This window comes from Bactrocera latifrons, unplaced genomic scaffold, assembly GCF_001853355.1.
Source record: "Bactrocera latifrons isolate USDA-ARS-PBARC rearing strain unplaced genomic scaffold, ASM185335v1 scaffold_16, whole genome shotgun sequence".
Classification (NCBI taxonomy): Eukaryota; Metazoa; Arthropoda; class Insecta; order Diptera; family Tephritidae; genus Bactrocera; species Bactrocera latifrons.
Genome location: NW_017535074.1, coordinates 959,567 through 982,352, shown reverse-complemented (window position 1 = coordinate 982,352; position 22,786 = coordinate 959,567). Strand labels below are relative to the sequence as shown.

At 39.1% G+C, this 22,786-nt stretch overlaps 1 protein-coding gene across 5 annotated transcripts in view; it reads right to left on the bottom strand.

The window, feature by feature from the left end:
- Positions 1 to 1,081: 1,081 nt before the first annotated feature.
- Positions 1,082 to 22,786, bottom strand: part of LOC108966369 — a 90,602-nt gene continuing 68,897 nt past the window's right edge. For all 5 annotated transcript variants that reach the window (XM_018929220.1, XM_018929222.1, XM_018929221.1 and 2 more), the window contains exons 5-6: positions 2,756 to 2,947; positions 1,082 to 2,690 (exon numbers count right to left, since the gene is read on the bottom strand). In XM_018929220.1, the coding sequence (XP_018784765.1) occupies positions 1,843 to 2,690; positions 2,756 to 2,947 (1,040 nt within the window). In that variant the 3' untranslated portion in view covers positions 1,082 to 1,842. The remainder of the gene's footprint in view (positions 2,691 to 2,755; positions 2,948 to 22,786) is intronic.

Below are 22,786 nucleotides of genomic sequence, written 5' to 3'. Positions count from 1 at the left end.
AGAAATGTCAGAAGGAAGCTGCATCCAGGTTTTTTTAAAAAGTTGAAAACGGGTGTGGCGTCGCCCATTTATGGACCAAAAACCATACCTCAGGAAGTACTCGACCAATTTCAATAAAATTCGGTATATAATATTTTCTTAGCACCCTGATGACATGTACCAAATATGGGTGAAATCGGTTCACAACCACGTCTGAAATCTCGATTATCACTTTATCATGCGAGAGTATAAAATGTTCGGTGACACCCGAACTTAGCCCTTCCTTACTTGTTTCGAGTAGGTTTCGTAGGCAAGTAACAAATTGAAGAATCTCGCAGACCCTGAAAAATAAAGTTGACGTCAGTTCTTTCCTATGCACGTCGTGTACTTACTTCCCTCATTTTATTATTTGAACGTTACCGAAGTAATAGTCTCTAGTGCATATTTATGTTCCAAAATTAAAATAAAGTTTTTTAGGAAAGCTCAAGCTTGAAACCACTGTTTCAAAGTTCAGAAAAATTTAAGTGGAAAGAGTATTTCTGATAACCAAAAATTCAGGAGGGAAAATCCTGTTCCAATGTTGCGATAAACTTTTGTGAAATATTTTCAGAACTACAGAAAAACTTTTCGGTTGACCAAAAGCTCAAAGTGGAAACATTTATTTCAAAGTTCAAATAAAATTTCGTCGAAAAATATTTTGTGATGACCCAAAACTCAAGGGGAGAACTCTGTTTCAAAGTTGAAATACGGTTCTGTGGTATATATACATATATATATATATATTTATATCTGATGACCACAAGCTACAGGTGGAAAATCTACACAACTTAAGCAGGAAACTTGAGGTAGTAGAGCAATGTATGTATAGTATATTATATAGTTTCGGAGACACAGCCTTGAGAACTTGTGTGCTCCATGCTAGCTAGGCGAAGTGCGCCGTCTTTAAAGGCGGTTTTCTCGAAATTGTTTTTTTTTTTTTTTTTTCAAGTTAGCTGGCAAGACTCAACTCACAATTCACGCTTATTCGATTCGCCATTTATTAATTCAAAAATTATTATTTTTCCTCTTATATCCGCTCAAAATCAAACAAAATATTTGCATCTTTAGAATGGGGCTTGCTTGAAATCTAAATATATTTATTGGATCTTTTGAGTTTTGTATTTCTATAAATATCAACAGAATATCTTAAGCTATTGCTCATAGCGAACTGGGTTTCTCCAGCAGCCAACGGCACTATGAGATACTTATGAAATCGTTATAATTTAAAATTTTTACATTTCTACTTCGTATAACTGTACATTTACCACATTATGTACTTGAAATGCGTATGTGTGCACATTCTAAACTACAATTACAAAACATAATATACTTTACATATGTATACATGCACACGTGACTCAAATATGCTTCAACTTAAAAGTTAACTTAACAGTTAGAGTGGAATTTGGATTACGTTCTTAATAATAACGGTAATATAATTTGTTTATATTGATTTTACATTACTTGCTTTAATAAATTCGATATGTGATTTTCTTCGTTTTATAAAACATTACATTTCTCCCCCATTTACATACTCTATGCGAGTACAAATCTAGAACTTTTTAATTACATAATTATTTTACATGAAAGCAGCTTAAAATCACGCCAACTCGTCCACGCTCCGCCATCTGGCATGCGCTAAAGTACGATATGAAAACTAACTGCTCTTCCTTCACTTTCACTTTTCTAACAACCGTTCCACTGCTCCACCCGAAACACTCAATATCACTGCTTCGTGTCGAGCAGCAGTTCTTCGTGAGTCTCAACCTTCTGCTCTACGAGCACTTTCAAGCCTAACGCCGTCACCATGGCGTTACGCAGCCGCTAGTATGGACGCCAGACGTCCGTCGCTCTAGGTGTACGGCAACGTATAGGTCCGAACTCACTGCGCCACAGCTCGGTGCGGGATGTGGTGCTCACATCGTCCAGATCGATTGTCTCGACTAGCGCTGGTGAGTGTCGCGTTGAAGTTACAGGCGGTGAATCATTCGGATTCGCATTCTCCACACCAGGCGAATGCGAGATTAGCGTTAAGCTACGCTTTACCAAGTTAACGCCATCGCTACCTCCGTCCGTGGCTGTTAGACTTGTTACATTCGACACTTCGGCTGGTACCGCGCCGGGTATGGATGGCGTTAGGCCATCACCAATAACATTACCGGCACCACGGAACCAGGGAAACTCACTGTAATTACCATACAGTTGCGTATACAGCCATTGACTCGGTTGCGGCAAAAGCGGGTTCTGCAAGAAAAGTTGTGCCGCCAAAGCGGGATTGAAGCTATTCGCCGCCGGTGAGAATTGTGATGCGAAGCCATTGAGCAGTTCATTTTTACGCAGCGTTTCGTTTCGTTGTATGAGCGACGTGAAGGCACCACCACCACTGGCAGAACCGCTATTCGAAGGTGGTGAAGTGCTACGTCCATCGTCGTCTTCGTGCAAAGAGGACGTCTTTTTGGACGAGCCCGTCACCGAAATGCTATCACTTTCGAAACCCGCATCTATATTGTTATTGTTATCGTTATCACTGTTGGTCGTGGTTAAAGGCGGCGATATGGTTAATGTTGGTTGTGTGCCCAAATTAATCGTTGTGGTTGTCGGCGAACCCTCGGGACTGGTGGTGCTATGAGCCGCTGATAATTGACGCAGTTGTGTTAGTTGAGGATGGGTTTCTGTGGAGTATGAGAAAAAACATATTTAAAGGCAAATCAAAAAAATATTGTAACAGTTATCGTACCGTTTAGCGCCCGCAGTCCATGCCGTTCCAAATTGCCAGCGATGTTGTGCGCCTGGAAAGCGGGATGCTGATGATGAAAGAATGCTGCGCCGTGCGCAAAGGCCGGTCGCGCCAAAGCCGCTGGGTTACTCAATGCCCGCCAATCGGGCGCATGCAAGTGACTATGCATGCCGACGAGATGATGTGCGAAACCTGAAAAATTCAAAATATGAATGTAATGGGGAGCGAAAGCATGATTAAGACAAATATTTGAAATTGTTATAGAATGTTGATTATCTAAGAGAATTTAAGTGCGCTCTGTCCAATCAACAAGAAGGGAGACCCCACAATCTGCGCCAACTACCGTGGGATAAGTCTCCTCAACATCGTATATAAGGTTCTATCGAGCGAATGGTGTGAAAGAAGACAGAAAAGAAAGCCAAACGTCAACAAGCTGATTGAACCTTATCAGTGTGGCTTTAGCCCTGGCAAATCAACAACTGCCCAGATATTCGCCATACACCAAATCTTAAAAACAAAAAGACGTGAACACACGGAACGACAGTCACTCTTCTTCGACTTCAAAGCTGCTTTTGACAGCACGAAAAGGAACTGCCGTTTCTTCTGAATGTGGTATCCCCGCAAAACTAATACGGCTGACTAAACTGACGATGAGCAATACCAAAAGCTCCGTCAGGATTGAGAAGAACCTCTCCGAGCTCTCCACGTCACGGTTGACAGTCATAATTTCGAAGGCGTAGATAATCTCGTCTATCTTGGAATCAGTATTAACTGGAAAACCAATGTTAAGCTCTTAATCCAACGCAGAATAACTCTTGCCAACAGTAGCTCCGTCGGACTGTGTAGGCATTTAAGCAGTAAAGTGCACTCTCGACTATACAAAGTTGAATTTTCAAGAGTCAGGCTTCAGCGAAATTGACTTTAGTCCATACCACCAATTTCTTTTAACGAGATCAGAGTACTCACAATGCAGGTTTTAGATCAATGTTTGATCAAAGCTTCTTCTTTTAAAAGTGAAGCCCTTTAGCTTGGAAAGTCGGCATCTCGTCAATCCAGGGGAGTTGTAAGTACCATATGCTAGATTTCTTATGAACGTTTCTCAATATATTTTTGTAATTTTTTCGACTTCATCCTTGTCAGAATGGACCTAGAAAACTCTGCGTAACGTTATCTCTGATTAGGATCTCTAGTAGAAACAAGACTTTATAAAATTAATTTGATTGGGGCCTATAGTAGAGAAAATCCTTTATAAAGCCGGCAGCTTTACTCAAGTCCTCAGTATTCAGAAAGTGAGACGATAAATGACTGTACCGGGGATATATTTTCAAAGACGTTACTGTCTGCAACTACTCACCTAACCAGGGATATATTTTCAAAGACGTTACTGTCTCTAACCAATCTTCTAACCTCAAATATAGGTAGTTCTTAAAATCAACCAAGACTTAAAAGTTTCCAGACGAGAACTAAAACGTCTTCCTCGAAAGTCTCTCAATTGTAATTCGAAACATTAAAACACCAAACATATGAAGAGGTCTACGCAACCGCCACGGAACCGCTTTATCGACAATCCTTTCACGAGTGAATGCTATGCACTCACTTCGGCGGCTAAGGCAGTGCTGGCAAAGAGTCTACCGCCGATACCACAGAAATACGAGTACGACACTTGAGTTTAATGCCTGAGTATGAATTCGTACTAACCACTTGTCAGCTCGTGTGTGTGTATGAGTGTATGTGGTAGTGTAGATATTAGCCAAGTTTGCAATGGCAGTGGCTTTGCTTGCACTCCCACTAAAACCTTAAATATGCGGTCCTGTAAGGAAACCCATGTGCGATAAAGGGTTAGCCACGTTGGTCGCAGTTTGTGTTGTATTCTTCGGCTCCGCCAGTGGGTTGGAGCACGAGCGCAGCGCAACGGCAGTGAGAGAGATAGAAAAATCGCAGAGGACGGGGGACCATATAGAGCGACTGACACGACAATTTGGTCGCATGTGAGCTCGCCATACTTCGGCTGCCTTTTAAGCCTTCTTCGTGGTTAGGCTGTGTATTGAAATGCACGGTTGGATGTGAGAGGGGGGTACCACTGTGATAGTGGCGGTGGCATTGGTAGCGGCGGCGAGAGATGCTACCACAAACACATACGTTAATTTATGTATAAATATATGCTCGTTTGTGTGTGTGTATGTGTGCGATTGTGAAAATGTGGGTCGTCGATGTCTCGTTGTCGCTGTCGTGTCGCATATTTTGTTGGTAGCTGAATTGTTTGCGTCGGCTGCACCGTTATGTGTGTGTTGGCTTTGTTGCTTGTTGGCGGTGGTGCCGACGGGGCATAACGTGGTCCCATTGGTGCGCCGCAAAGAGCTTTCTTGCTTTTGCTTTCACATGCCACACACACACACACACCCGCATGGAGTTAGACTGCAGTGTGTCACAGGCTTCGACAATTGTTGCCACTGCCTGCCTGCGTCACCAGCACAATTAACATGACATGCTGTTGTTGCTATTGCTGTAGGGGCAGCCAAATCTGCCACCGGCAGCCATCTCAGTTGCCGCTGTCTTATTGCCTAGTCTATGTACCCTCTGTGTGTGTACGGTCTGCCACTGCTGGCATTTTTCTAGCTGCGCTGCGGCGCTGCGGTCGGACAATCGTTCGGTCGGCAGCCGCCGCCAGTTGACTGTGTGACTGTGGTGGCATTTTGTGGCAGCAGTAGTGGTGGTAATTGTATACATTAGTGTCCCAAACAGCGATGCTGCCGCCGCCTACGTCACCACTGCCGCTGCAGCTCCTACCGGCAGGCAACCATGCGCCAATGTATGTGTGTGCGTCTATGTGTATGTGTGTGACTGCTCGATGTATGCCACAGAACTCCAACACAAATTGGTAGCAGCTCCCCCCACAAACTGGTGTGGCTCCAGCCAAACCAGCAACCAACCGACCAACCGAAAGTTCCGTGCCTGCTTTCGGTTGGCTCACATTTTCTCTGACGTTTTTCGGCGTTTTTTTGCCTTCTTTGCCTTCTTTGCTTTCGGTTTTCGATTTTTGTATTTATTTATGAAATTTTATTTTATTACCCCTTTTGTGGGGATCGATGTGTGGGTTAGATACACCCACAAATGGAATATTTTACGGTGCAATAAAAGTGGCAGAAATACACGGATTTATGGTGAAGTTTCATGCATGTGTATGTGTGTGTTTGTATGTGTGCAGGCGTAGATTGAAACTTGAGGAAATGTGTGAAGAAACTTATTTCAAATGGAATTAGTTTTTAATGCAGAAAATAAAATTTAAATTACTTAGAAAAATGTGGCAAGTGCGCTGTGCTTCCTGCCTGAAGGTAAAGGAGAAGCACAAAGGCTTTGCTTGGAAAAGTATTAAAATATTTTTTTAATAATTTTAGTATGAACATTTGCTCTTAAAGTTTAATAAAAATGTAATTCAATTTTTAAGTAGAGGTTTTTAGAGCTTTTTCACAGCAAAATATTTTTGTGGAAGAAAACTAAAATTATTTTTTAGCGTAAATACCAAATTTCAGGTCTGAAAAGGGGAAATGTTTAAAGTAAAAATACAATTTAAAATATTTAATAAAATATTAATAAATAACTAATTTGTTTAAAATATTTTATAACGGGTAATCCAAGTGGATGTAGTTTTTTTAATAAACTTTTTTGACAGATTTCGCGGGAGTCGTGTCAAGCTGTTATGTTATTTTCGTTCAGCATTTCTTGAAATTTCATCATGGAAAGACTGAAGTCTGAAGAACGTTTTCGAATCGATAAAGAATGGGTTTCGCTCAACTTATGGTCCACATAATCGGCCTACTGAGCATACTATTCGAAACACCTTTACCAATCATTCATTATAGGATAATATTCAACGGAATAGACCACGTCCAGCACGCAGTGAAGAAAATATAACAACCGCAGCTGCGAGTGTACACGAAGACCGTAGAGAGTGGGATTCGGCGTCATTCGCAGCAACTCGGACTGACATATGGAATGACTTGGCGTGTTTTAAGTCGAGATCTGAAATTGGAATCGTACAAATAAAGAAACTTCGCTTCGCGTAATGACCACTTCAAAAGTTCCAAGAAGATCCCATCTTTTAGAACGAAACTTTAGCGATGATTCCCATTTCTTACACAATGCGCATGTAAACAAGCGTAATTGTTGCAATTGGGACGTAAAGAAACCTGAAGAGATTCAAGAGTTAGGAATATATGCAGAAAAAAAAGGGATCTGGTGTGGCTTGTGGGCCGGTCGAATCAAAAATAATGCCGGTGAAAAGGTAAAAGTCAATGGTGACCGTTGTCGCGACACGATAACCGACTTTTTGATGCCTGAAATTGAAGCGACATTTGGTTTCAACCAGACAGCGTCACTCCTAACACATTGCATCAACCAATGGATTTATTGAGAGAACACTTCGGTGAGTAGATAATTTTATTAAGAAAGCGTCAATACCCATCTGATATATATAATAAACGAGGTTGACTTACTTCGGGATTAGAGAAAAAAACATAATGGGTTGTCAAAAAAGTCTTGCGGTATTTTTGCGGTATTTTTATTCAATTTTCAATTGTTCATAATTTGTTTTTTTTTTTGATGACTCATGCCCAGTTCTCGACCAATCCTACGACTGCTACCATGCCGGTCTCTTTCGACCAATTTAGCGATTTTGAATTATCTAAAATCGCTTTATTGGTTTTCCTTGTCTCTGGCAAGACAAATGGCAAAAAAATGGTTGTGTAGCACTCAGAATTAACTGTTTCGCGTGGATCTAGTGGTATGCTTAAAGCAAAAGAAGATGCAACCATTTACCTGGAACTGCTTCGTGCCCGAACGACTTTTCTCGAATTTGGCTTATCTTTAAATACCCATACAATCGTCTGCTGTTTACCTTCGGGAGCATATGCTTAAATCCCCAGTCCTTATCATAGGCATATTTCGAAGCACCATTTTAGTATTTTTTAACATTTCTCTTGATCAATCGACACGAGCTTTTTTGTGAGCGGTCAGCGAATTGTGTGGGATCCAACAAGAACAATATTTTTTACACTCACATATCCACGAAATACTGAATTTAAGGGACGATGTCCCCACAAATGCTTATATGGTGGTCTCTATCTCATGATAGGTCACGTGACGAGCTGGCAATATTAGTCTGTGCACAGCATCAAAGAACTGATTTTGGACGACCTTCACGAAATTTGTCATGGCGTGATCTACGACCCTGATTGTATTCACGATATCATCAAAAATTCCATTAATGTATTGAGTGCAGAAACGGTCTACGAATATGGTTATTCTCAATGTGTTTAGAACTGGTTGAACAAAAGACAGAAGTCTTGCTCATAAATACTACCGACGCCGCCGAAGTAATAGCTAATAATATACAAGTTATCACAGTGGTCTATAGAGTCAAAAGTATATCAATATGACGGCAGCGGTGAGAAGGTGGTCTCACAGACTGACACCGAACATCCCTTCGGGGATCGACAAACGATAAGGGGACGTGCTTTAGATGTTACCTGTAAAGGTTGTAGCACGACATTAGTCCGAGGTGTTTAGAATACTTTGAAAACTCTAAGTATGTATACTTTTATTGCTTTCGTTTTTCAAGCCCAAGAGAAAAACTTAAAACTACGTCCGCTGGTGTTTTTCGGTGGAAAATTTGACGACACTCATGTGTCAGTCGAGTAAGAACTTGAAAGCTGACAGCGAAGCGGCGTCTTCAATAATGAAAAAACTGAGATATACCATATAGAGCAGATTAGGCATCCATCAGTCCGTGTCATAGAGGAGACTTAAATACCACTCCCACGAAGTAATACTTAATCACGTCGTTCCATGGGAGAATCTGAAGCTGGTTAGCGTAGTTGTGTGTGTACCACAGTGAGTACTGTTGATGCTTACCCGTAAAGACCTAAACCATACCATCAATAAACACTGGTCATTTATGGAACTTCATTGCCAAAAACTGAAGTAGCTTCAGGATGACGAGTTTAGTCGATTTAGCCAAGTCCGGCTTTCTGTCTATATATACGAAAACTCATCAACAGTCAAGTTCTTGCAAAGAAAACATGGTCCTGTGAAGGATTTTATAGCATCGGTGCAGAAAAATCTAACGTTTTTTTCCTATATATTTTTTTGATGTATTTATTATTATTTTTAATTAATATAATAACCTTATAATAGTGCTTTAAAAAATACTGAAAATAATCCATAATTTCCGTGCATCAACTCACTTTTACCGTCGGCATTTGTTGGCTTGGTTTTCTTATGCGCCGCAAGTTTCTTAGCCGCAAATTCACCACATCTTGAAATACGATTCCACTCAAAAATCACACTCAATGCCGCAGCGCATTATCCTGTCATGCCGTTAAACGCAACCACATGCCACTACCACATTGCCATAATAACGCAGCCTTTTCTCCACAAACACCCCTTAAGTGCCACAACCACCAGCTGAGGGGACACTCAGCAGCAGCAATTGAGTGGAGCGCATGCCACTCAACTCAACAGCCAGCGAAACAGCTGATTCTGATTCTTGTGTGCGCTCACTCAATAAATGCGCATGACCGCAAATATGAGTGAGGCGCAGCGCAGCGCAGCAACCACAAACAGAGCGAGAGCACCGCAGTTGCTGCAAACACAGCGAATGCTTTGTAGTTTTGCTGAAAACCACCTACTTAAACATCTATTGGTGGCGAGCATGGCCTCGGGTTGCCAGACGACAAGTGCAACACAGCAGCCATCGCCGTGCAACACTACGATCCACTCGCAACACACATCGAGCGAGCAAGTACAACCCATAAAATTCTATATCATTTCGTTGTCTTATTTTATTTTATTTACAACTTTTTGCTTTTTATGTCTACACTTTTTTGTCTTTTGTATGTGCTAGTGTGTGTGTGTGTGTTTGCTGGAGATGTTCCTGGCTTTTTTGGTCACATTATTTGGTTTTTTGTTGCTGCTTTCGCAGTTATTCGGCTTTTTCGGCTACCCAACCATTTCGGGTATCACATTCGGTGGCATGTACTCGCAGCTGGCAAGTATATAAAATTAGTTTTATGTCTCTATATATATGTAAGTATATTAGTTGTGGAATAAAAAGAAATGATAATACGATGTCTGGCTGGCTTAAAGAAACTATTTCGGAGTCCTTGTGGAGAGAAAGAAAAAAACTTAAATTTAAATTTAAACGAATTTGCTAGTCTATAAGAAGTATTGTTTTATATAAATACATAGATTACACAATCGCAGCAAACCCACAGACAATTAAATAAAATGCTCCTTGGAATATCAAATTCAAAATCACCTTTTCTTTATTTATTACGTCTGCACACGCTCGCCGACTAACAATAACTRAYTACAATAATGAAGACAGATGCCGATCACGGCATACCAGGCCATATACATATGTACACATATATATGTATTTTCTACAGTTAATTTCTTCATTGGAGACTTTTGCCTATTCCTTCTTATGTTAAATTTACAGTGGTCATGTTCAACAAGAAGTTTAGTGCTCGAAATATTAAAGTTTCTTTTAGTACGTTATATTTTTAGGTTATAATATTGTTCTCAGTAAAATTTTCGTGACAGAAAACATATAAATTTGAAAATTTTAAGAAAATATTTCTAGAATGTCACTTCAAAAGGCACAAACTCTCACTAATATAGTATAAATATTTGAAAATGAAAATGAAAGTATTTAAGAAAACGCCTTAAAGCATACTTCTAATACCAAGTAAGTATCTATAAAATGTTCCCGTGCCAGTGAAATAAAGGAGTGCTCATACTGTCGATAATATTGCTACCGCTAGCGCATTAATTGAGGAAGACCCAAATCAGTCTCTCACTCGTCGGTCTCAAGCGTTGGGCATCTCTGTGTCGTCGGTGTGACGAAATTTGCAAAAATATCTTGGCCTACATCCCTACAAGACGAAACTTTCGTAAGAACTGAAGCCGCTTGACCACCAGAATCGTCGCATGTTCTTGGGCTGAGCGACAACTTTAATTTTATCCGGACGTTCAACGAAAAATCATTTTCATTAATGAGGCTCATTTCTAACTGACTGGCTGTGACATTAAGCAAAATAAGCGTTTTTAGTCAGGCAGCATTCCACACGTACTCCATGAGTCACTATGGCATCCCGAAATAATAACGATTTGATGGGGTTTACGAGCCGTACTTCTTCCGTGGTGATCAAGACCTGCACGTTACTGTGAATGGGAATCGCTTTCGCTCAATGATAACCGAATATTTTTGTCCCGAATTTTATAATATGGACTTGGAACAAATATGGTTCCAACATGACGGCGACAGAAGCCACACAGCCAATATCACAATCGATAGCTGTATCGGCCGATTTATGTTTGCAGACCGTCGAAAATTGGGTTCAGCGCCTGCACTTCTGTAAGCGTGCCCATGGTGACCATGCAAAAGAACCATATATAATGACAGGAATAAAGAATTTTATTTATTTTGTAGCGCTTTTATTGAAAAAAACGTTACATGAAGTGAGTTTAGTTAGTATGGACCTAAGTACGGACTATAGTAATCAAATAGTGAACTTTAAAGGTGAAGACGCAGAGTGGGGTGCAACATTCCCAAAGTAAAAATGACCTTCGAGATACTAAGGCATTGCCGATTGATTGGTACCGAATTCGGTCTTTGAATTCAGTTTTATTCTCTGAGATATCAGAGAACTTCGAAGCACAACCTAAAAGATTTGGTTTTGAAAATATATAACCCTTCACTCATAATGAAAAACCGCATGCTTTAAGCCCAAAACTTTTGCATTAGAGGAATTAAAAAACATATGATTCCTGGAGCTTCGTTCATCCACATTAAGAAGGAGAAATTGAATGATAGCCTGAGAGTTATTCAGACCTCCATTGCCATTATTTTTCAACAGCACATCTTCAATTTCGCAAAAAATCTTCGCTTAATCTTTCAAAAGATGTTCAAATTCGAAATCAACTTGCAACAGAGCGCCAGACATGCATTAGTCCAAAGATTTAGGTAATTTTGCAATTATGGATGTTTTTTTCTGGCTCCCCGAGTTTTTCTATATTATAAATTGCACTTGCGAATAAGAGTGGTCGGTAATCTTTTGAGGAGTCTCTTCAAGCACCGCAAGGACGTGACTATCCAATCTAATAATTGGTTGACGATACTATTCTTAAGCTCACTAACCGCTGTTTAAGAAATGCCTAAACTCATTATCAATGGCAAACAGTTGCTTTGTGAAAAGATTAGTATGGGTGCCAGGCCAAAGTGTAATCGCAAGTGACTGCAAAGCACACAAACTGACAAGGAAACACGCCCTAGCCCAGCTAACATTAGTATAGGAATGGGTCGATGCTCCACTCACATAATGTGTTCTACTACGGGATAGTGGGCTACGCGGAAACTGGACCAACACTAGAATATCATCGATTTCTTTTGGCCAAAGGTCGATCGCAAGAGGTCCAGTTAGCTCTCTGTCATCAGTAAGCTAGCCTATCTCTGGTGGTGGAGGTTGTAACAGGTCATTGACCTATCGCCGTCCACGCTGGAAGGTTGAGAATCTCAGCGGTTATCAGCGGCAGAAACTATTTAGAAGAATCCGGCGAATAAATTTCTCAATACCTGCTACTGGATTGTGACACCTTTGCGATATCAAGAGTTAAATACATAGCAGCTCACTTTTGCAGATATCTCACTGAGCTGGTGGAAATAGAAATACATCGTTTTTCGGCTTATAAATTGTGAAACAGAAATTCTATTTTGTGCTTCCACAAAAGACTACATATAGAAGTTGAATTACGATTCCCAGCTTCAGGATAAGCATTTGCATCTAACTTTAAGTAATTTTTTCAAGCTTCGAAAAGGTGAAGTTCGAAGAAATGTCGGTAATGTCATTTAGGAAAAAAGATTCATTGCGATTTAGTAATGCAAATTGTACTTGTTAAATAAACTTTTCACCTCTCACCGATCATGGTATTGTAACCAAATATATGCATCCCAATCAGAGTGGTTAATCCTTACCGCGTTGCACAGTCGAACGCTGTTAAATTTATAAGTAACATGGTTACAACTGATTTATTTTCTTAAGACTAACCGACTAGAATAATTGACTTCATTCTAAACATGAAATCAACACTACATTTTCGGTAATGTTCTTTGACTGCGATGAAGACTTATGCTTCTGGAAAATTATGCAGTCGATATAAAGTTTGATCCATTTCAATGTTCACAGCTTTTTCAAAGAAAAAACACAGAAACTTCAATTTTAAAGGGAAATGTTTATTATTATTCGGAAAAAACATTGTCTGGCAATTATTTTTTTAAATTATCTCCGTCCAATATTGCTCCTGGCTATATCTCAGATGTTCCATCTGTTGAGACCAATTTCTATGACTCATAAACCACACCAAACCGTTCTGTGTTCTGGATAAAATGTCAGCTCTTGAAACAAATGCGTCAATTTTGTTTGATCCAGAGATGGGAATGATCGCTGAATAAAATTTGGCTCGAAAACCTCGGAACTCCTTGGATCTATGAATCATAGAGCGAAGCGTACGTCGGTGCGAGTTGCTGTGAATGGCACCGAATTGACTCTCCACCGTCTTCGTCTACACTCTCTGCTTCAACTGCTTTGGTATTTTCTTCACAGCATGCTTGACGTGGTCTATTCCGTCGAATATGAACCAATAATGAATTCTGGGTCTCAAGAAGGGGTCAGGAAGGGCGCGCGAAATATTCTTTACAGAACATGAATTTTCATAATTTTCAAAAAAGCGTTATTGAAGAAAAGTATAAAAAAGGCTGTTGGAGAAAGTACCTTTATTTGGATCAGACGACCTCTATTACGTTCAATAAATACAATGAATTTTCAAAAAAAAGGTTTTTTTTTATTTCTTCATAATTGTATTACAGCTTTCTTGGTAAATCGCTTAAGGCTCGCAGATCATGCACATCTTGTTGTTGTCAATTTCGTAGAACTTCCGTTATATTATGGTAGCTCTCAAAAAAAATTTTTTTTTTTGCATACGCACGGTCGCACGGCTTCTTCATTCCTCCAATGTGCGTTTTTTGCACAGTAACCAATAACAAATTCAATTAACTGTTGATTATTTGCAAATACTTCGGAGCAAATACAACTCGCGTACACTCAGCAAGCGGTAACGGTTGTTTATTTGACTGTCTATACGAGTATTTGCTTATTTATTTGACTACAGGGGTTTGTGTCAAGTGTCAAAAGGTGTCTATAACGGTATTAGTAGAGATGCCTTTTCCAGCGCGATTTTCGCCTCCATAATTCAGAAGCGTCAAATGATTATTTTTAGATGAGGCATATGACAGATTCAAACACATTTCTTTATATACACCATTAGGTATACACATGCACATATGTGTGTGTGTGTGTCTGTGTATTTATACAACAAAGTCGCTGTGTGTAGGCATGCCCTCCTTGCCTTGCCCCATTACAATTGGCTTTTCGCACCCAATTGCAAATTTCCGCACCACCAACGCAACACCCGATTTAAAACCGACAAATTCGCACACAAACACCAACAACAACAGCAGCGATTATAACAGTAATAACAACTGGAGGAGTTGACAACGTGTTACACACAAAAATTTACCGTTACACAAAATGTCAACACACGCAGAGAATGTCAAAAGTGAGACGTGTTGGTTGGGTGTCTTCACCGCCGCTGTTGTTCTTGTTGTTACTGCTGCTTGTTGTTGTCGTCTATCAAGTGGGTAGTTAACCTTAAATTCAGCAAAGAAATTCGCACATCTTCGCAGAACGGGCTGGCAAATAATGTTGCGAAGTGCCCTATGAGTGAGTCAAGGCACGCAGGGGCGTGCGGTGCGCTGGTGTCGGGGTGACAAAGGTTAAACGCCGGCCAGGCGGTGAGGCGAATGTCGCAAATGTTATAAATAATAAGGTGAACAAGTTGTCGGCTGCCTGGCGTGTGGCATATGTGGCAGTTGTGTGCGTGGAGCGTTGCTTGGCGGCAACTGCGAACCTTCGTACCCCCCCCACCACCAGCAATCTAAGCATTTTGCAAAGTAAGTGTGCGGTAGTTGTTGTTGTTGTGCGTATTAGTATCGCATTGACACGCAAATTGACAAGAAATTGAATCAATGCTGTAATATGTCCTTGGGGGTTGTTGCCACCCCCGGCTCCGTACTCATCTTCACGCCGCTTAAAGCTTGCCGGGTTATATTGGCGGACCGTCGTCCACCGGCTGCCTTTGCCGTTGACTTAAAAATTTCATTTCATTTTTTTAAATTGAGTCATACATATTGAAGTGTGGCCCGTCCCAGCTCAGTCCAATCGAACATCCCCCGGCCGGTGGGCCGCCGCCTGCGTGCCAAATGGCCAGCCAGCAAGTGATACAGCATTTCCGTGTCTATCAAATGTTTGTGTGCGTATGTGTGTGTGCTTACTCAATAAAGTTATGAAGTCTTAGTGTCGTCGTGGCACTTGCCTGGCATTGTTGGTGCCACTGTATCCCCGTGGGAGGTTAAATTTTCATATCACTTTGTTTGCAATTTTTTATATTCCCTCAGCATCTTTTGCCCTCCTTTATTAGTTGAGCGTGTCAACAAGAATTTATGATTATATATATGTATCAATGTCTCTGTATGTATGTGTACGTGTGTATGTGAACACCCGTCCTCAGTTGCACACTTTATTATTTGGCGCTACGATTTGTCATCGGTACATGTTTGTTGTGACATTTTTTAAGTTTTGAAATTATTATTAAAAACAGTTCCGCATGTGTTGCCGTTGCACTCCCCGGTGTGGCATGCCTACGTTGCTTGTTTGATAATGATGTGTGTTAAATTGTTGTGGAAATCACAAACTTGCCACACGGATAATTGATGGTTTAGTTACTTGCTTGACACCATACCAATCTTTGGTTGTTAGGTTTTTTTTGGTTTTTTCGCGTAGTTCGATACCGTAATAGATACACAATAGATGCCATAAGTAAAGCATACTTCTCTTTTCATCAAGGAAGTGAGAATTATTTTTCTCTAACATTTTGAAAGTATCCCATTTCAAGCAAGCCAGTTACCAAACTTATGAAATAAGAGGTTGCTATTGTACATACATATATGTTGACATCAACCCATAAAAAGCTGGCCTCAAAACCACTATATAGAGTGATTTAAGTAGGGGTACTTATGCCAAAAGCTATTTCTTATATTCATAAGTCGTGTCAAGCTGTCATGTTATGTTTGTTCAAAATTGTTTGGAATTTCACTCGCAGCACCGTCAATAATCTTGAGACCCAGCATTCTTTATTGGATAATATTCGACCGAATGGAACACGTACAGCTAGTGCAAAAACTAAAGTTGTTCGGCCTTCCCAAGGCACATCGCTTCGCTTTCTCGGCTCTTGGGAAGTTCCAAGAAAATCCGACGTTTTCGAGGCAAATTTTGTTCAGTGATGAGCGCCTTTTCTGGCTCAATGTGTATGTAAATAAGCAAACTTGGCACATTTGGGACTAAGAGCAGCCTGAAGAGACTCAAGTGGTGCCATTTTATCCAGAGAACGGTTTGGTATGGTTATAACCGACTATTTGATGCCTGAAATTAAAGCTCAGGATATCGGCGATATTTGGTTTCAAGAAGAAGGCGCCCTATCGCCCATTAATCAATGGAATTATCGAGAGCACGCTTCTGCGAGCAGATAATTTCACGTTTTGAACCGGTCGACTGGCCACCAAGATTATTTGATATCACATGGTTAAACACTTCCCTGTGGGGACATGTAAAGTCTAAGGATTATGCGGATAATCCCACTTCGATTCAGGCCTTGGAACAAAATATCACGTGTGTCGTCAGCCATTCACCAGTCGGAATGCTCGAACGAGTCATCGAGAATTCAACTCAACAGATAGAACATCTGAGACGGCTTACATTTGAAAGAGATAATCTTCAAAAACTAAATGCCAAAGAATGTTCCTTCTTTTCGATAATAAACATTCCCCACTAAAACTGAAATTTCTGTGTTTTTTCTTTAAAAAAGTACGAAACCTATGGAAGTGTATAAGTACTCGTATATCACATGTTTATTACTTTTAGATTTCTGTTAGATTTTCTACTGCTGAAAATATTACAAACAATGATTTTTAAAAGAGTTTCGTTAATTTTATCGAATTCTAAATAATTAATAAGCTAATGAGCCATATTTGTGCATGCTAAAAGGAAAGCGAACTAAGCCACTTGAAACACGCACAAGGAAAAGCAATTTGTACGTTAGTATGTGCGGTAAATCTAAGCGCCTTTCAGAGGCTTCAAAGCCAAAACGCGAGTTTTTTCCTGCGACGCGACCAAAAGGTTGCTTTCTCATCTTTTCTTATGCCTTTTTGCATTTTTAATTTAATTTTTCACTAAATATTTTATGCCGAAAAATGGCTGCCGCGAATGTCAGCTCCACCCCCACCACCACTACCTCAACCCGAGCAACGCACGAAATAAAATAATGAAAATTTACCGCGGCATCGTAATTTTAATCACATATGAGGCCGAACTACATACATACATGCAAGTATGACCCGCCTCATCGCTTGCTCCCAGCGAACAAGCAAACGGGCGCATGTGTGTGTGTGTATGTTTGAAGTTATGTGTGTGTGTGGGTATATCGTCATGAGTGCCTGCATCAAACAGCCAACCTGTCAACGCATACTCGTTACTTGTGCTGCACTAGAGCGTACGGGGGGGCGGGGGTGAGCTTCGTGAAAGGAAGTGGCGCACTTGAGATGCCAACATATGGAAACAGGACCTGCGCCATTAGGCCGCGCGGGTTGGGCAAATTTATGTAAATTATGTGTTGGCAATAACCCTTTACCGTTAGCTACGGCGCTGACTTGTTAGGCGGCCACACACACACACACACATACGAATTTGTATATTCATACCTACTAGCTGCATGTGTGTGTGTGTGCGCCTTTAAGTGCTGGGCGTGCTTGTGTGCCGGTAATCGGGTCACACGCACACACTCACTCCCACACTTTTTAACATACATTTGTGTGTGTATGTAAGTTTGTTGGATGTGTTTGCTTACGTGCTCAACACTTTTAAGCAAATTTTAATATATTTTTGGTGAAATTTCATCAACGCCTTGTCAACACTTGTCTTCTGGGCTCGTCTGCACCTCCATCCGCTTTGTTGCAACACACACTCTCCGCACACACACACACATGCTAGCATGTGTGGCATAAGTGTGTGTGCATGAGTAGTTACATAATGATTTTTGAGAAATTTTGAAATTTGACTTTCCGCTCGGAAAAAGTTTAGCGCCCAACCCCTTTCGTTCGCAACTATGTATGTGTGTGTGCCTGTGTGGAAGGATTCAAGGACTCCGTGGATATGTAAATTAATTCAAGTTGAAAATTCATTTAGAACATTAAAACACGCACACAGCCATACATCAGCTCAAATGTGTATATATGTTTGTAGGAAAAGACCCTGTCGGAAATGCTATTCATTGGATTTGAGAATATATTTAGAATCGAATTTCTATGTTTGTAACTACGTGAACAAGTCATATCTAATTTATAGCGAAGTGTATATAATATACAAGTATATATAATATGTATGTGTACATACATATAGATAATTTAGAGAAGTCAATCAGTGGATGGTTGTCGTTTCTTCCAGCAGACTTTCTTATAAAAAAAAGTGTAGGATCACTATTTCATTCAATTTGTTTCTGTAAGTTTTTTTGGGTATTATATCATACCTATGTAGTCCCGAAATTTCGGGATTTTAATATTGATATTTCGGGACTCTTTTAAATTTATTTGCCTATTTTTCTCAAAATTTAACCTTGATAACCTAAGCTAACCTTAACTTTATTGTGAAGTATATTATAATCTTGAAATTTTGGGGTTTTCACTCTTTTATTCTCTTCAAATTTTATCTCTTTCATTTTTGTTGTTTTACTCAATTACTCAACTCGCACTACTTTTCAATCCCGAACTTTCGGGGTTTTTATATTGATATTTCGGGACTCTGATTTTAAGTTTATTTGTGAATAATATCATAATCTAGATATATCGTGGTTTTCACCTTGATAACCCAACCTAACCTTAAATGTAACAGTCAATTTTTCATAATCCCAAAATTTCGGGATTTCCACTTTGGTATTCTCTATAAATTTAATCTGTTTAAATTGGTTATTTTACTCAATTACATAGCTCACACTACTTTTCAATCCCGATTTTCTTGTATTCAAAATGACGCATCCTCTTTTAACACCGAAATTTCGGGATTTTAACATTGATATTTCGGGATTCCAATTTTAAATTTTTTTGAGTATTATATTATAGTCTCGAAAGGAGTTTTCAACTTGATGACCTAACCTTGAACGTAATCCTTGGTTATTTCTAAAAATTGTATATCTTTAAATTTTTTATTTTGCAATTAGTCAACTCAACTCACATTAATTTTCAATCCCGAAATTACGGTATTTCAATATTAATATTTCGAGCCTCAATTTTTATTTTTTTTAAAGAAATTTAAGGTAAATCCAGTTCATAACCTTTATTCGGCATAAACCAACCGAAACTCAAGTGAATTCAAGTGAATTACTCAACTCTACACACAATAGTTTTCAGTCCCGAAATTATGATATTGCCTAACAAATATTTAAAAGGACAAATCTTCTTTTCATCCCGAAATTTCGGGTTTGTAATATTGCTATTTCGGGACTCCGATTTTTTTTTCTGTTTTTTTTTTTTTTTTTTTTTTTTTTTTTTTTTTTTTTTTTTTTGTTGTGGTAGATCAACCTTATTATTTACAGCTACCTCTTTAAGGCAACCGAAGCTTAGGTGAATGCCAGCGAAAATTGGTCCAAAAGTGGGAAAGTGTGCCTGTGAACCTTAACTTTACCGTTTATTTTTCTTCAACTTTCAGCTTAACACAAATTAAATAATAACTATTCGACATTGGTTTTCTAAACAGTTTTCTTAGCTTATAAAAGCATATTCGAAATCATAATATACAAATTTCCTACAGAGTCCTTATGTGCATAAGTCTATATGTACTAATTTATGTCTGTATGTCTGAATATGTAAAAATGTTATTTGAGACAATGCATATGAAATTACTTTCGCAAATGAGCAAGCAGCAGGCTATATACATACATATTGCCTGCGTAACCGTGTGAACTCTTTTGAAGGAAAGTGCCAACAATTTTCATAACAAAAAGTACTTCAAGTGGAAAATTTTAATGTAATTTTCACTAAACACGTGAAGTTTTTCTCCTCTCCTCCTTTTAGACACACTGTGTAGGGCGTTACAAACATATACTGACAAAGAAAGTATATGCACTATATGTACATACATAGTATGAATATATCTACATTTGTGTCAGCATAAATACTGTGCAGTTTCAGACATGAATGTATGTGTGTATGTCTCCGTCTAATGCCATGCCATCAACCGCCATTTTGGATCCTAGCATGTGTAAGATACATCACTAATGGGTTGCACTTAACGGTATTTAAGGCATACACATACATATCTATGTATATATTTATATACTATATATGTTAGTATACTTACAGATATGTATATAAAGGTATAAAAGGCGAACAAAGCTAACATGTTTGAAGGCACCGCTAAGTACATATGTATGTATTTACATACATAAGTGGCACATCATAAATAAATTACTCCACATAATAATTCCACCGCCGTAAAATTTCCGAAAATTAATAATTTTTATCAACGAAAAATACGTACAAATCAACCAAGCATTTCCTCGTAATACAAAAAACAAAATATTTTATAATATAAATTCGAACTATAAAAAATTTTCTTAAACCTTGGATGTGTCTTAGGGAGACATATGTAAAAGAAATTATAAATTTTATATTTCCAGTTGTCCTTTGGAAATATTATTACAAAGAGGAGCTTAAGTGGTTATTTGCTTTAAAGTTGATGGTATGGTGGATTCAAATATTTTGCCTTTGGATCTCAATTAGATAAGATAATTAGATTCTCTAAACTAGATTGTTTAATTAGATTCCCGTCTGAAGGCCTGTACGGTTTGGTATATTGGACGTGAAATTACTTCAAGTCAGTTGGAGAAAAGAGATGCTTGGCTGAAGATCTAAAAATCTCTCTCTTTATATGCATTCTATACATATCTCTTTCCACTTCCTCTGTTTATCCATCTCTTCCTATGTATTACTACCCTCTCTTCTGCTCCATCTATCTTTTCCTTATTTCGTTCAACAAATTCTTCGAAGTAGACATGTAAGGGACAGCTCTTTCCTTCTCTCTACCTCTCCTTCACTCTTTCAAAGGTTGCAAATATGTTGTTTTTTGTTTTTTGAAAATCTAGACACCTCGCTCTCAGTCCATATCTTTATTATTATTTCTCTTTTTATCTCATTCTCTCCCTCTTTTTCCCTATCTCTTCCTATATAGTTGTTCCATTTCATCTTATCTCTCTACTTTTTACTTCTTTCTTTTACTCCATCTCTCTGGTCTCTCTTTCATTCCTTCATTCTCAGCATTTCCTCAGAAGCTAGCAAATATTTTGTTTTGAAAAAAGTAAAAACCTCACTCTCTATCTATATCTTTTCCTCTTACTCTCTCTATATATATATTTTCACTGCCTCTTCTTTTTAATCTCCGTTTATATATTATTTCATCTTTGCTCTCTGCCTTTTCCTTCTTTTGCTTAGAAAATTATTCGAATTCGACATATAGATCATAGCTCTCTGCCTTTATCTATCCCTTCTTCGCTCTCTCTATTCCTCTGAAGCTTGCACTATCTCAGTATCTAGCAAAATGGAGATAAGAGATTTTCTTTTTTGATTTTCTAAAGTTCTCGCTCTCTGTGTCTATTTCCCTTCCATCTTTTCTGTACCTCATTATATTCTCAAGCATTCTTCTTTTCTCTCTACTTTTTCCTCTTTTCCCTCAGTAAACTCACAATATTCGAAGAGCGGCACGTAATTCTCTCTTTCTCTCTTTCACACTCAACTAGTCCTTCGATACTTGCACTATCTCTGTGCTTAGTCAGATGGAGTTATGATTTTTTTCTGAAAATCTGAAGATCTTGCTCTCTATCTATTTATTCATGTGTCTCTTTCCCTCCATGTTCTTCCCTTCCTGCTTTTTCTCGGTTTCTTTATAATCTTTTCCTTTCTTCTTTTCAGTTTTCATTTTCTTTTTTTACCTCCACGAGTTCTCCAAATACTAGGAGCAGCGCACGGTTCTCTCCTTCTCTTTCTCTCTTCCGCTCTTGGCTAGATATAGTAAGTCAGAACGACTCTCTCCCTCTCTCTAAGACTGTCTTGCCTTTTTCCCCATATCTCAGTCCATTCAATCTCTATATCCATATATATATATACGGTCCTAGTAGTTCGGAACTATAGCAAATATGTGGAAAAGTGTAATATTCTAAAAAAGGTGAAAATTTCAAAGAGAGGCGAAAGTAATTTGTCAAATCAAAAGAGTTGGACTTCTAAACAAATCAAGCCCCTGAATTGTTATCGGGAGACTCTCTTCCCAGCCACCAAATCACGCGTCACTCAACTCAATAATAATCACCGAAATGATGTCACTGCATACACTTAAGTCATCAGCTATAATCACTGGCAACAGCAACCAGTTGCCAGTAACAATAACAACCACAAAAACAACAACAACAGCACTTAAAATAATAAAGCAAATAGCAAAGAAAATAACAGCCAAATGCACAGCAGCGATTAAACTAACAAAAGACGACGAAACAAGGAGCACCCAGAGGCAATGTGTCGCGCGACTGATACACTTGTGTATGTGTGAGTATGAGTGTGTGTGGCAGCGTGTGTGGCAGCGTGTAGGCTTGCCACGCATCTGCAACCTAAATAAGATGGTGTTGCTAAAGACGGCGCTCATAAAATCCATTAAAATGTTTAATCCTTTAATAAGGCGACGGCGAAATGCTTATGTGTGAGTGTGTGCATGTTCGTTGTACGGTTCGGCAGTTTCAAGCTTGGCACAATTTTGTTGCGTCGTT